Genomic DNA, 15,468 nt, shown 5'->3' with positions numbered 1-15,468 from the left:
GGGCACCTCTTCGCAGTCCAAGAGCCCCTCCCCACCTGGCGCTTACCTCCAGCGGGACCACCTGCATCAGGATGGCGAAGTTGGTGAGGTGTGTGCAGTGGCAGACAGAGTAGCTGAGGTTCCCTTCGGCGAGAGCGCAGCCCTGGTTCGACCAGATGCCTTCTCCGGAGCTGAGGACACAGGAGGAACCGTCAGTGGGAAGCAAAGCCCACCCTTGGCCCGTGGGCTGAGGCAGCATCCTCACCGCCAGGCTGAGGAGGCTAGGCTGTTTCTGGTGTTGATCAGGCCCCACGAAACAGCACCTCTTTCCTCCCGGGAGGGGAAAGCGGCATAACCACTGTGGCCCAATCCCTTTGCAAAACACCTGGTCCAACAGCCAATAAATATGGAGTGTCTACTGGCCATCTGTATGTCTTCTTTGGAGAAACGTCTATTTAGATTTTCTGACCATTTTTTGATTGTTTTTGTTGTTGTTATTGAGTTGTATGGGCCCTTTGTATATTTTGGAAATTAAGCCCTCGTCAGTTGCATCATTTGCAAATGTTCTCTCCCATTCCGTAGGTTGCCTTTTCATTTTGTTTATGGTTTCCTTTGCTGGCATATACCCAGACAAAACTATAATTCAGAAAGATCCACGCATCCCAATGTTTCACAACAGCCAAGACGTGGAAGCAACCGAAACGTCCACCAACAGAGGAACGGATAAGGAAGATGTGGCACGTACATACAATGGAATATTACTCAGCCATAAAAAAGAATGAAATCATGCCATTTGCAGCAACGTGGATGCAACTAGAGATGATCATACTAAGCGAAGTTAAGTCAGAAAGACAGAGACCAATACCATATATCACTTATATGTGGAATCTAAAATACAACACAAATGAACATATCTATGAAACAGAAACAGACTCACAGACCTAGAGGGCAGACTTGTGGTTGCCAAGGGGGAGGGGGGTTGGGGGAAGGATGGAGTGGGAGTTTGAGATTAGTAGATGGAAGCTATTCTATATAGAATGGATAAACAACAAGGCCCTACTGTAGAGCACAGGAAACTATATTCAGTGTCTTGTGACAAAACATAATGGAAAAGAATCTGAAAAAGAATATATATATCTGTAACTGGATCACTTTGCTGTACAGAAGAAATTAACACAACGTTGTAAATCAACTGTACTTCAGTAAAATCTAGAAAGCGTGAAGTGTGCGGGTCCTGCAACCCAGCAATCCCACTTCTAGAGAATTCTGAGCTCTGTGCACAGGGATGCGTCTGGGGTATTTACTGAATGATACGTGATACTAGAGAACATTTTAAAGTTACCTAATGTCCACCTCGGGGACCTGGATAAAATTTGGTAGGGTATATACATCAGTCAAAAGCAGCATGTATCCATATGGATAAAACACAGAAACTTAATATACAATGTTGAATGCGTAATAATGATGCAAGGGCATGACACGAAAGAAGATCGTATATTTTCTATGAACATAACCATAAATTATAGATAAATTATTGAGAAAACTCCCCACAGAGAGGGCAAGAGACCAGGATGAGATGTAAAAGTCTTTTACATATTTACTTTTTTATAATTTTTTAAAGGATAATGTTTTGACGTATTACTTGCTTTATTTCTTAAAGTATCAACGTAGACAAAAATGACTTGAAGCAAAAACGCACAAATGTTAACTGTGGTTCACTCTTGCGGTGAGAATATGAGCGACTACAATTTTTCTCCCCTGTATCTCTCTGTATTTTCAAATTCACAAAAAGGATGCTTAAATGGTTCTTCCCAGAAATTGCAACTTTGAGTAATCAGCAAAGACAAATCTTTGCTTCGGCCAAAGGCAGGGGCCCCTGGGGAAAGCTTTTATAAAGCTGAAGAAATTTAAAGGCTCTAGTTTTCTCTTTGCTTTCATTCCGTTTCCACGGCAATGTCAGCCGTGGATGAGAAAGGTGGCCGTCCCAGAGGGGTGATGGAATAAACACAGTCCTGCCGCGCTCCTGCGGTGTTCTGTGAACAAAGCACACACTAGTGGCATCTTTATTTTCATCCCTGAGGCAGAGGGTGTCCCTGTGAGGATGCTGTGCGATTGTAGCTCTCGGTGAGCTTGGGCAGCGTGGAACCCAAGGGAGAGGTGGGAAGGGTCGTCTGGAGGAGGCCTGAGGGGTGGCACTAAGCCTGAGGGCTGAGGCTCGGGGACAGCGGCTTCAGAGGCAGCGTTTGTGATGAGTGAGGTGGGGAGCATTTAGCAGAGACCAGAGAGCACAGCCAGCACCACTCGAACCTACCAGTTTTCAGGAGCAACCCCCCCAGTAACGTCAGGATCAAAGGGCCTTAAAGATGGGCACGTCCTGCCCCACCCTGCCACCTGTTAGGGCTAACCTGTCCCCGGCCCTCGAGGAGAACCAGCGACACTGGCTGCTGGGCTGTATGTGACCTTTGTCCATGGAATGTATGAACGCCACACTTGACTTAGAGGGTGACCTGAGAAGTAGCGGGCACAAATTCGGGGAGCATGGTCCTAGGATGGAACGTGTCCCCTCTGCTGGCGCCAAGAGTGACTGCGAATTAAAAACCGTGAAAGTCACAATTTCCCAAATGGAGCCACGAAGCCGTGACGATGTCTTCATTAACCAGGGGAGCTGAGCCCCGCGTGCATCACCTCCGTGTGCATGTGAAGATCCGCGTCCCAGGGAACCCGCGGAAACAAGAAGCCTGGTTCCCCGACTTGTGAGTAAATAAATCTGCCGTGGCAGCCAGGTCAAGAGATAGCAAATAACAGGAAAATACGTGTCTTACCCTGTGACCTAGGAAGTTGGCATCTGAGCAGAAAACTGTTCTTTCACGTGCATAAATGGAATGTGTGTATATAAATATGAAAAAAATACTACACGTCAGTGAAAAGAGATGTGGGCAGAACACAAAATAAGGATGGTGGAATGATGCAAGATACGTGGAACTAAACACCACCATATATTTCCCAAGAACATAAATATAAAACATGCATAAATTATCAAAAAATACACACAAAAATCTCCCCACTGTGGCTACTACAGGCAAGAGGAGAGATCAGGATAAGATCTAAAGGTCCAACGGGACATATGCTCTTCTTATAATGTTTTCTTTTTTAAAAGAATAATGTTTTGATATATTGCTTCTATCATTTGTTAAAGTGTAAGTCTAGGGAAAAAAGTGACCCAGAATTCTAAGCTCAGTGAGAATATCTTTCAAAACTAAAAGTCCGCTAAACGTCCTGCCAGCAGACTCACACTACAAGAAAAGTTACAGGAATATACCAGATGGAAACTGTGATCTACGCAAAGAAATGAAATAGCTGGAGATGGAAAAAAATGAAGGGAAATATGCAGTCATTATTTTCTTGATTTGAATTGCTTTAGAGGATAACTAACTTTCTAAAGCAAAAATCCTAGCAACGTATTGTGCGTTTCTGGCATCTGTAAAGGTAAAATGTACAACAAGAATAGTGCAAAAGATGGGCAAGAAGGATTGTGAAAAGATTGTTGTAATGTCTCAGAATACATGTGTGGTGGTATAAAATATTATTGGAAGGTAGACACGGATGAATTAAAGATATATACTCTAAGCCTCGGGGCAACCACTACAAAAAATTAAAAGGAAGTATACACCAGAGGTCAATAGGAGAGATAAAGTGGCACCAAAAATACACACAAATACACACTAGGGGGGTGGGATGGGGGGGTGGGCGGGAGACGCAATAGGGAGGAGACATGGGGATATGGGGATATGTATAGCTGGTGCACTTTGTTACACAGCAGAAACTAACACACCATTGCAAAGCAATTATACTCCAGTAAAGATGTTAAAAAAAATACACACAAAAATCCAACTGGAGTAAGAAAAAGAGAGTATAAGAAGCAACAAAATAAAAGTAGATCATAACCTGGACAGGCGTGTGACCGAGCATGGACACCCTGGGCCCCCTCCCGCCCCTCCTCTGCTCCCTTCTCGCCCTGGAACCCTCCCACGCAGACAGTACCTGAAGTCCAGGAAGGCGCAATACAGGAAGATTCGGTTGCTCTCGTTGGTAGCCTCGAGGTACTGCCTTTGAGTCTGAAATGACAGAGGATGGACAAGCCTCATGATCCGGCTGGAGAAGCCGAGCTGCCAGAACTGATGTGAGAGCTGCACCCTCACAGCCCACAAGACCCCACGGGGTTGGCAATACACAAAGCCCTTGACCTCCCGTCGCAACCCTTGTGGTCGGAGAGGGCGGGTCACCCGGCCCCATCTCTCTCCCGGCTCTCCTTTGCCAGGGCTGCCACCTCAGGGCCTTTGCACTTGCTGTGTCCTCCCTCTAGAAAGCTCTCTCCCAAGACAACGCCGTGGCTCCCACCCTCCCGGCCTTCTCCTCAGGAGACCCTGCCGGCTCACTCAAAACAATACCAACCTGCCCATTCCTCTTACCGCGTTTTTTCATAGCACTGATCTCCACGCAGCACATTATGTGTTTACTTATTTATTTGTCTGCTGTCTTCCTCTCTAGAGCATGCCCACAGTGAGCTATCTCGTTTACTGCTGTGTCCCTGTTGCCTACCCTAGTGTCTGGCACACAGCAGGTGCTTACTAAATATTTACTGAACCAAGAAATGGACAAAAGAACAAATAAGTGAACAGTTCCATCAATGACCCTGTCCCTAGGATTCTCGCTCGTCCCCGGGCTTTTCCGGGATGCCAGCTCAGGGCACCTGGCAGCAGCTGCTCAGCCCTCAACGAGATGCAGAGACTCGTCCAGGAGTCTTGCCAGGGAGCTTGGGAAGCCAGCGGCACCACAGGAGACCGGGATCAATGGTATCTAATCGACTTCCAATCAATAGTTCAAGAGCCTCTTATTTGATGCCCCCAGACACGCAACCACCGGGCTGGGCTGCAGGAGAACGTGTGGGTCAGAAGCCGATAGGGGCATCCCCTCGCTGTGCACCCACTGGTTCAGGAGCGAGGGGCCTGGTACTCAGGGAGATGAGCTTACCTGAGCCTCAAACCCTATAAGGACACTCAGGGAGCAACACAACCAAAGGCTCAAGAAAGTCCATGGGGAAAACCCTAAAAAGGTTAAGCCTCCCTTTTCCTCACCCTGTTTTTTAGGCTGCGTCCGAGACGCCTGACCTCATCCACATGCCACCTGGGCCACCCCGGCTGGCACCCCATCCCACGTTCAATGCTGAGGACGGTTTTCAAAGAGTGGTCCTCACAGCAGCCTCAGCGTCACCCCAGGCCATCCCTGGGCCCCAGCACAGAATCAGAAACCCTGGGGGTGAGGACGGGCTCTGGATTTTCACAAGTCCTTCAGGTGATGCACATGACCTGAGAACCACTAGAAGCTGGACAGGGTCTGCCTGTTCTGTCCCCTCCTCGTGTCTCAGCCTGCTGTGACCTTCATGCTCGGTCACAGACAGCCCTGTGGCTGCAGCCATTTAGAGCCACAGAAGGTCATTAGCAGGGGAACTGCAGTGTGCGATGTGCAAACCTCACAAAATCGAAAATACACGTAAGAACCTGCTGGTGACCCCCGCCCAGCCTCAGCGAGGCTTCCTTGGCCCCGGGCAGGACCAGACCCTCCAGGACTGCTATGTGCCGTTTTTTCACCTTTTTTTCTCCCTCTACCCCTATAGTGCCCCTCCCCGCTTCCCTCTCCCCACTGGTAACCGCTAGTTTGTTCTCTGTATCTGTGGCTCTGTTTCTTGTTTGTTGTATTCACTAGTTTGTTGTATTTTTTAGATTCCATATATAAGTGACATCAGACAGTATGTGCCTTTCTCTGTCTGACTTATTTCACTTAGCACAATGCCCTCCAAGTCCATCCACGTTATTGCAAATGGCAAAATTTCATTCTTTTTTATGGCCGAGTAATATTCCATTGTATATATGGAACACATCTTCCTTATCCATGCATCTTTTGATGGACGCTTAGGTTGCTTCCATACCTCGACGATCGTAAATAGTGCTGCTATGAACATTGGGCTGTATGTATCTTTTCAAATTAGTGTTTTTATTTTTGGTTTTTTTTCAGCTATAGACCCAGGAGTGGGATTGCTGGGTCGTATGGTAGTTCTATTTGTAGTTTTTTAAGGAACCTCCATACTGTTCTCCACAGTGGCTGTATCAGTTTCCATTCCCGCCAACAGTGCAGGAGGGCTCCCTTTTCTACACATGCTCATTTGTTATCTGTGTTCTTTTTGACGATAGCCGTTCTGAGGGGTGTGAGGTGATACCTCACTGTGATTCTGATTTGCATTTTCCTGATGATTTGTGATGTCGAGCATCTTTTCATGTGCCTGTTGCCATCTGCATTTGCTCTTTGGAAAAATGTCTATTCAGTTTTTCTGCCCATTTTTAAATCAGGTTGTTTGTTTGTTTGACGTTGAGTTATATGAGCTGCTTCTGTAATATATGTTGGATATTAACCCCTTATCGGTCGTATCATTTGCAAATATCTTTTCCCATTCAGTAGGTTATCTTTTCGTTTTGTCACGGCTTCCTTTGCTGTGCAAAAGCTTTTCAGTTTAACTAGGTCCCATTTGTTTAAACTACGTGTGACGCTTGTGCAAAATAATGAAATGTGACGGCAGCGGCACTAGAAGGGGGCAGCAGCCAGGCGCCCGTGTCATCAGAGGCCCGGAAGCTCCCCCAGGAAGAAGGGTCACCCCTCCTCTCATCGCCAGCCCTGCTCTGAGCGCAGGGAAGCACTTCCATGTGGGAGTGGCACAGAGGCCGAAGTCCTGACCCTCTGACTCTGGATCTAAATCACTCTTCAAGGGGAGTTTAAAAATCAGGCACGACCCACGAGCCAAGTGCCTGTGTGGTCGGCAGGGTGGAGGGCAGACCGGGGTCTGGGGCCAGGATCACACCCAAGATGGGAAACTCCTGCCTCTGTCTGGGTTCCTCCCGGCTCCGCGCCTGTGATGGAAAAAGCAGATCCCCTCCTTCTGTGTTTGAAGTTTGCAGCTGAAATGGAACAAAGGCTCTCAGAAGGAGACCTAGACGGTTCCCAGGAACACCACTGGATGGTGTGAACACACCAGCCACGGTGCTGCCAGAGAAAGGAGGGCGAGGCTTCCAGGTCACGGCCCACTTTCCCAGAGGTGTGGGAGGCGCCGTCCGCCCATCAGCCTCCCGAGTGCCTGGGCGACATCCCAGCCAGTCACCCCGGGGCCCAGGAGGTGGGGTGCCCCCATCAGGGTGGGGTGGGCGAGTAGCATCTCCCTTGAACCCCTCCTGGGTCCTGAGGCCGAGGGCCCTGTGGAACCCTGTGGTCCACAGGGAAGCCCTGACTCTTCACCAGACCTGTCCACCTAAGCACATCCCATGGGGAAGGGCTACACGGGCCCTGCGGAATCTCTCCTACGGGATCTGAGACTTCTGCCAACAGCCATAAGGTCTTCCCATCTGGGGAGAAGCAAATGGGATTCATCGAGGATTCGCTGTCTGCTGCCAGTACAGCAAGGGGTCTCCTTCTGAGACACACATCAGGAGAGGAGAAAATCTACCCGACAACAGCCTGTGAATGTTCCTTGTTTAGAAATGTACTTGCTTTTTAGGCCAGTATAATCGTCCCTCGGTAACCATGGGAGATTCGTTCCAGGAGCCCCGAGGATACCAACGTCCACAGATGCTCAAGTGCTGTATAAAAAGTGGTGTAGTTTTTGCATATAACCTACACACATCCTCCTGTATACTCTAAATCATCTCTAGATTACGTATAATACCTAACACAATGTAAATACTATGTAAACAGTTGTCAGTGCATGGGAAATTGATATTTTGCTTTTTGGAAATTTCTGGAATTTTTTTCTGAATATTTTCCATCCGAGGTTAGTTGAATCTGTGGATGTGGAACCCTCAGATACAGAGGGCTGACTGTATATAGTTTAACTTTTACACTGGCCGGAAAGGTACTTGCCTATCTCTGTCCCAAGCAAAACACAGATGTCTCCACAGCCCTTAATTTTGACCCTTAGTAAAGCAATGGAAGGGTCCAAGTGCCCCCCTCATAGCTGTGGGCAGCTGCGCACGGCTGTCGGCACCCTCCTCTCCAGCCAGGCTCACCTCACGAGCCAGGGGCCAGGACTCTGCACGATTGAAACGTCCCACCTTTAGGAGAAGCAAGAATCACAGAGGTAACGTTGAGTGGGGATGACGGGGGACACCGTTCATCCAGCCTCAGCCTCCTCTGGCATCTTGGGGTGCTTCTTTCTCCCACAGAATCACAGGCAGTCCCCTCCTGCAGATGCTAAGACAGACTCCAGCATCTTAGCCTCTGGCAGGACGGGGGCAGGGCAGGGCCGCATGAAGGAGACACCTGAGATTCACCTCTGGAAAGGGAGACCCGGGCAGCCTGCTGGGCTGAGCTGGCCCACGTGCTGAGGGTGAAAGGTCAGACAGGGTGAGACGCTGAGACCTTTGACCTCACAGAGCAGGGGCTCCCGGGGGCTTTGCGGCTCCATGCCCTCACCACCCCAGCACCATCTGCACAGGATACAGCGGCACGGCCACCGGGTCCGGGGCAGAGATGCCCACCGAGGACCCGTCCGGAGCTGGGGAACGCGGGGTCCACACGTGCGGGAAACTCGGGTTTCCCCGCCTTCCCTGTCCCTGCGGGGTGCAGGGCGCAGGGGTGGGTCCGGTGCCAGAAGGGAATTCAATTCTAACTGTGATGGCCCGTGGTTCCCCAGGCCTCTCTCCTCTGTTAAACCCCACGGCTCCAGTTTGAGAGGCTGTTCCTGACAGGCAGACTCCTGACTTGTACGCTCACGGTTTATATTCGGTGTGTAAACCTGCCCGGCGGGTGAGGGAAACACGCAGAGAGGAAATTGCTCTGATGCTTCCACCAAAAAGCAAAGAAAAAACACCTGTGAACTTACATGGGGATCTGGAATTAGAACAGCCGGCCTCAAAACTGAACAGAAAGTGTTTTCAAATCGTCCCCGTGGCCCAGGTAACACGAGTCAGGGAGGTCTCAGTGGAAAATGCGCTGACACGGGCTAGACTGGTCCCCAGGCCCGTTCGTGCATCTGGCGTTTACAGCTGCAGCGTCTCAGAGCAGAGAGGTGGGTCCCAGGGAAGGCGGAGCGGGGAGCAGAAAACAGAAGCAGAAAGAGGCAGGAATGCGTGAGGACGAGGGCGGCCGTGAGCGCCTGTCAGCCCGCAGGTCGGGGCTCTTTCCAAAAGCTCCATCCCCATTTCGTAGGAATGGGCTGCACAGATTCTTGTTGTTTAAAAAAGGAAAATCTTGGGCTTCCCTGGTGGCGCAGTGGTTGAGAGTCCGCCTGCCGATGCAGGGGACACGGGTTCGTGCCCCGGTCCGGGAAGATCCCACGTGCCGCAGAGCGGCTAGGCCCGTGAGCCATGGCCGCTGGGCCTGCGCGTCCGGAGCCTGTGCTCCGCAACGGGAGAGGCCACAGCAGTGAGAGGCCCGCGTACTGCAAAAAAAAAAAAAAAAAAGGAAAATCTTGTGTTTAGCCACACACGTAGGACTGTTTGATGCCAGACATCTTATTTATTTACAGCCCTCTCGTGAGTCTCGGGTCGCCACCCAGATTTGCTTCCAGTTTGGTTCAAACAGGACCAGGGCACCCTTCCTGGCCTCAGATTCCTAACGTTTAATCCCACTTCACCCCTTGACCCCTGATTCCCCGCTCAAGATAACCACAGAGACATCAGGCGTCCCCAGAAAGTCCTCCAGGGAACAGCGGCTCACAGACTCCAGTGCCAGGCCGGCTGTACCTAAGAGGGGCACCTTGACCCTGGAGGGTTTAACTCCCAAAGGAGACCCTCAATGCCCTCTCCTTCCTAATCCAAGAGGGGAGGGTGGAGGACACCTTGGGATTTGTCTGAATTAGGACAAATTCATTAAACTAGCAAAAATGTCTTTTCTAGGGAAAACATAAGATCCTCATTTTTCTGGAATCATCTCCTCCCATGAGAAAACATGCTCGTTAAAAATATAAGTGCCATTACTTTTGTTATAGTGACTCATAAAATACATTCTGTACATGCCCACAAGTCTAAGACAACAACACTGTCCTAATACGGGGTGAATTTTCAGAAAGAAAATGAGTTACAAAGACACATCCTGACCTCCAGCAAATAGATCAGTGGAACGGAGTAGAGACCCAGAGACGGCCCACACAAGTCCAGTCAACTGACGTTTGACAAAGAATCAAAAATAATTTAATGAAGGAAGGATAGTTCTTTCACCAAATAATGCCAGAGCCACTGGACATCCATAGGACCATCAATCAATAAGCCAACCTAAATCTCACACCTTACAAACAATTCACTGAAAATAGATCCTACAGTGAATGTTAAACATAAGACTGTAAAACTTTTAGATGATAACATAGAAAAAAAATCTTCAGGACCTACAGTCCATTGAAGAGTACTCAGCTATGACACCAGTGTAGGAAATACATTCCATAAAATTGAAAAATAAATAAATTGGGCTTCATAAAAACTAAAAACCTCACACTCTGTGAAAGACCCCATTAAGAGGATAAAAAGATGAGCCACAGATTAGCAGAAAACATTTACAAACCACGTATCTGACAGAAGAGTCATATGCAGAACATATAAAGGATTCTCAAAACTCAACTGTAAAAAAAACAAAATAAAACAAAGAATCCCGTTAGAAAAAGGGGAAAGGACGTGAAGAGACATGTCACTGACGAGGATACACAGATGGCAAAGAAGCAGAAGACAAGATCTTCAACATCACTAACCCTCGGGGAAATTCAAATTCAGACCACAACGAGAACAACTAAAATAAAAGACGACTGAACCAAACACTGGCAAAGGTGCAGAGAAACTAAATCGCTCGTACATTGCTGGTGGGAACGTGAAGCGCTACAGCCACTCTGCAGAAGCGTTTGGAAGTTTTAAGAAATATTGAAAATACTTATCCCATGACCCTGCAATTGCACTCCTGGGCATTTACCCCAGAGAAAGAGAAACTATTGCCACACAAAAACCTGTACACAATTCTCCATAACAGCTTTACTTGTAATTGTCAAAAATTGGAAACAACCAAAACATCTCTCAGTGGGTGACTGGCTAAACACACCACAATGTATCCAGACCCTGGATGACTAACTCAGCAAAAAAAGGTTTGAACTAGCGACACACGTGACAGCCTGTACGGATCTCACGGGCATGAGGTTGAACGAAAAACGCCAATTTCAAAAGGCAAGGTCTGTATGATTCTATTGATATGCCCTTTTCAACATGACAAAATCATAAGGATGGAAAACATCGGTGGTGGTCAGGAGTTACGGATGGAAGTGCAACCAAAGATGTTTTGGCTGGTAAGGTGGTTCTGTATCTTGATTTCAGTGATGTTCTTGTGAATCTATCATTATTCCAAAATAAAAGTTTTGTAGAGAGTTAAGCCAGCATCAGATGAATGATCAACAAGCCAAGCTTTCTAGCTGGAGGAAACACAACTTGGGCAGGAGACAAAATGTCCCCAACCATCAAGCCTGGGATTTTAATATCTAAGTTTCATTTTGATTCGCTGAATTCTGCACAGGAACATGGAATTAGGTGGTAAGCCAGTTAAGGGGACCACAGGCCTCATCGTCGGGGACAATACAACCGTAACTCATAATTATCCTCTCCTCCTCCCCGGCGCCTCGGATCTCGACTACTTGTCACCACATGTGAGTCCCAGGCAAACCCAGCACCGCGAAGTGCATGGCAGACCCGGGTGTAGGCCCCTCACTTCCTCCCAGGGACTTCCCTCTGCCTCCTGGGGCCCTGGTTGCTATATTAACATCTCTTTTGGATCCTGAGGTGTGTGTTTTGTTCCCGCTTAAAGAACAAGTATCTCTTGTGTGGTCTGGGCCAGAACCAAGGGAAACGATCGTTCCACACAGGGTCCATCCACAGCCTTCCGGCCTCCCCTCAGAGTCCATTCCCACGCACATCAAAGTGGTCAGCTTTGTTTTTTTTTTTTTTTTTAACATCTTCATTGGAGTATAATTGCTTTACAATGTTGTGTTAGTTTCTGCTGTATAACAAAGTGAATCAGTTATACATATACATATGTCCCCATATCTCTTCCCTCTCGTGTCTCCCTCCCTCCCACCCTCCCTATCCCACCCCTCTAGGTGGTCACAGAGCACCGAGCTGATCTCCCTGTGCTATGCAGCTGCTTCCCACTAGCTATCTATTTTACATTTGGTAGTATATATATATTCCATGCCACTCTCTCACTTTGTCACAGCTTACCCTTCCCCCTCCCCATGTCCTCAAGTCCATTCTCTGAGTCTGTGTCTTTATTGCTGTCCTGCCACTAGGTTCTTCAGAACCTACGCAGATTGCCAACAAATACATGAAAGGATGCTCAACATCACTAATCATTAGAGAAATGCAAATCAAAACTACAATGAGGTATCATCTCACACCAGTCAGAATGGCCATCATCAAAGAATCTACAGACAATAAATGCTGGAGAGGGTGTGGAGAAAAGGAGACCCTCCTTCACTGTTGGTGGGAATGTAAATTGATACAGCCACTATGGAGAACAGTATGGAGGATCCTTAAAAAACTACAAATAGAACTACCATACGACCCAGCAATCCCACTCCTGGGCATATACCCTGAGAAAACCATAATTCAAAAAGAGTCATGTACAAAAATGTTCATTGCTGCTCTATTTACAATAGCCAGGACATGGAAGCAACCTAAGTGTCCATCAACAGATGAATGGATAAAGAAGACGTGGCACATATATACAATGGAATATTACTCAGCCATAAAAAGAAACGAAATTGAGTTATTTGTAGTGAGGTGGATGGACCTAGAGTCTGTCATACAGAGTGAAGTAAGTCAGAAAGAGAAAAACAAATACCGTATGCTAACACATATATATGGAATCTAAAAAAAAAAAGTGGTCAGCTTTTACCGTCAGGTCTCCTTCTGGAATATTTCTCTTCCCAGATGCCTCTTACTCGTGGAATATTTGTGTTATAAATTTTTACCCTGGACACCTGGTTTGAATTTTTCAACGACTTTTCACAAACTTTAATGTTATCTGAACTGTGATATAAGAAAGGGAAAAGGGCTTCCCTGGTGGCGCAGTGGTTGAGAGTCCGCCTGCCGATGCAGGGGACACGGGTTCGTGCCCCGGTCTGGGAGGATCCCACATGCCGCGGAGCGGCTGGGCCCGTGAGCCATGGCCGCTGAGCCTGCGCGTCCGGAGCCTGTCCTCCGCAACGGGAGAGGCCACAACAGTGAGAGGCCCGCGTAACGCATAAAAAAAAAAAAAAAAAAAGAAAGGGAAAAAAAGGAAGCTAGACTTAAAATATGGCTTCAATATTGATCGGTTTGATCTTCCCCAAATGAACTCGCTGCCCTTCCCTCCCACCCTGAAGATGTTCTCCACGAAGGGAAAAGGAAGGGCAGTGATCCCTAAATCAACCGTCCACACTGGCTCTTACTTCCAATGTCACCTACAGCCCGAAAATTCTGGGATTATAAACTCAACTATAACTTTGAATGTATCTCTGAAAAGAGTCTGCGATCAAAACAGGTAAATGCTCGACTTCCCTGGTGGCTCAGTGCTTAAGAATCCGCCTGCCAATGCAGGGGACACGGGTTCGAGCCCTGGTCTGGGAAGATCCCACATGCCGTGGAGCAACTAAGCCCGTGCACCACAACTACTGAGCCTGCGCTCTAGAGCCCGCGAGCCACAACTACTGAGCCCGTGCGCCACAACTACTGAGCCTGCGCTCTAGAGCCCGCGAGCCACACTACTGAGCCCATGCACCACAACTACTGAGCCTGTGCTCTAGAGCCCGTGCTCCACAACAAGAGAAGCCACCGCAATGAGAAGCCCATGCACCGCAACGAAGAGTAGCCCCTGCTCGCCGCAACTAGAGAAAGCCCGCGCATAGCAATGAAGACCCAATGCAGCTAAAAATTAATAAATTAAATTAAAAAAAAAAACCCTTCCCCGTGTATATCAACATCCTCAGGTGGGAGGGAAAAAATAATATTTTTATAACACAAATTATAAAGCAGAACTCTCGAAATAAATTTTTAGGATTTGCAGATAATCAGGAAATTTCAATTACAGGTATACCCTGGGGGTCACATCAGAAGGTCCCAGGGAGTGGAATACTTTTATTTCTATGCAAATAATGAGATGGGTTTAAAGGTTGTAAAATTCTGATCTGTTTTACAGCCTGGTTCTGTGGCTGTTAATAATAATAAATCACGTTTGTGGTCTTGAACGCTCTTACAAACCACATTAAAAATGATGTTATTTTTCGTGAATGATGAGCAATTTTTCTTAGAAAAGAAAGTAGGAATTTAGAAGCCCACGACTTGCATTCTAGAACAGTCTAACGAAAGATGTGCTCAGTGAACCCTCCCCAGAGTGTTCTGTGATACGTGTTCCCGTGAATCATCTTTGCTTCCCATTTTCCTGCTTGTTACTCTATTTTATTAGCTCATATACAAGATAGTTTAACCCAAATTTCCCCAGACCTTAAACTCACACAGGCAAAAAAAAAAAAATCCTTTTCTTAAGGCAATAGAGAATATATAAAGCTTTTCCCTTGAAATTCTCTTCTCACATATTAAAAGGCTACTCAGATATAAAATGAACACCTATTAACTATATTATCTAACTCATTAATAATTGGAGCAACCGCTAAGATGTTAGTATCTCTTCAAAGGAAAATGCAAAGAATCATACATCTAGGAGGCCACCAGGAATGCTGAAGTGAACCTGCTTAACAGATACAAAACTGGCAAAACTGGTTGATATCCACAGGGAAATAATCATTCCACTGACTCCCCATCTCTGCCAGACAACATTTGCATTTCAATGGACAGAATTACAGACCTCAATGTGAACAGTTCATAGAAGACGATATCGTAAGCCAGGTCCCAAAGGTCCTGAGATATGAAAGTGGCCAATTACTTGTGAAATGAACACCTGTCATCCTCAGGGTACAAAAACCATGTGAGAGTTTTTTCCAAACCACTAGGTTTGCTTCTATGGAAAAGCTTCTACTTAAAGATATATATCTTCCTGAACTAGCAGAGCAGTCCAGCAGAATTTAGCAGCATTGAACACAGAAGTGCTTCCAAGAAAAAAAACAAAACACTCATCATACGTCATGGTGTAAATATGGCCAAAAGGAGGATGCAAATGTGAGAGCACAAGACAAGGAAAGAGAAGGAGCTGACAGACGGCCGCGAGCACGGTGACCGCTCGGTGACGTCCTTGGTTCCGCCGTGACAGTGCCGGTCCCATGAAGGTCGTCAGAAAAGAAAATACAAGAAAGACTGGAAATGACGCTTTGGAAAACGAGCACATGATGGGGGGTGGGGTCTCAGTGCCCGGATCCGAGAGAGAACAGCCCCAGGCTCTGTGCACGTGACGGGACCCTTTGGCCGACCGAGTCCCCCAGATGCGTTC

At 47.4% G+C, this 15,468-nt stretch overlaps 1 protein-coding gene across 5 annotated transcripts in view; it reads right to left on the bottom strand.

Moving 5' to 3' along the window:
* The window catches only part of ADGRD1 (adhesion G protein-coupled receptor D1), a 144,070-nt gene that overhangs the window by 49,142 nt on the left and 79,460 nt on the right, over nt 1-15,468 (bottom strand). For all 5 annotated transcript variants that reach the window (XR_004345475.1, XM_032603319.1, XM_032603320.1 and 2 more), the window contains exons 15-16: nt 4,021-4,094; nt 47-170 (exon numbers count right to left, since the gene is read on the bottom strand). Coding sequence is in view for 4 of the 5 variants with exons in the window: in XM_032603319.1 (XP_032459210.1) it covers nt 47-170; nt 4,021-4,094 (198 nt within the window). In the remaining variant the exon portion in view is untranslated. The remainder of the gene's footprint in view (nt 1-46; nt 171-4,020; nt 4,095-15,468) is intronic.

Source organism: Phocoena sinus, chromosome 14 (assembly GCF_008692025.1).
Source record: "Phocoena sinus isolate mPhoSin1 chromosome 14, mPhoSin1.pri, whole genome shotgun sequence".
NCBI lineage: Eukaryota > Metazoa > Chordata > Mammalia > Artiodactyla > Phocoenidae > Phocoena > Phocoena sinus.
The sequence above is the reverse complement of the archived record's forward strand: the minus strand, read 5'-3'. Positions and strand labels throughout refer to the sequence as shown.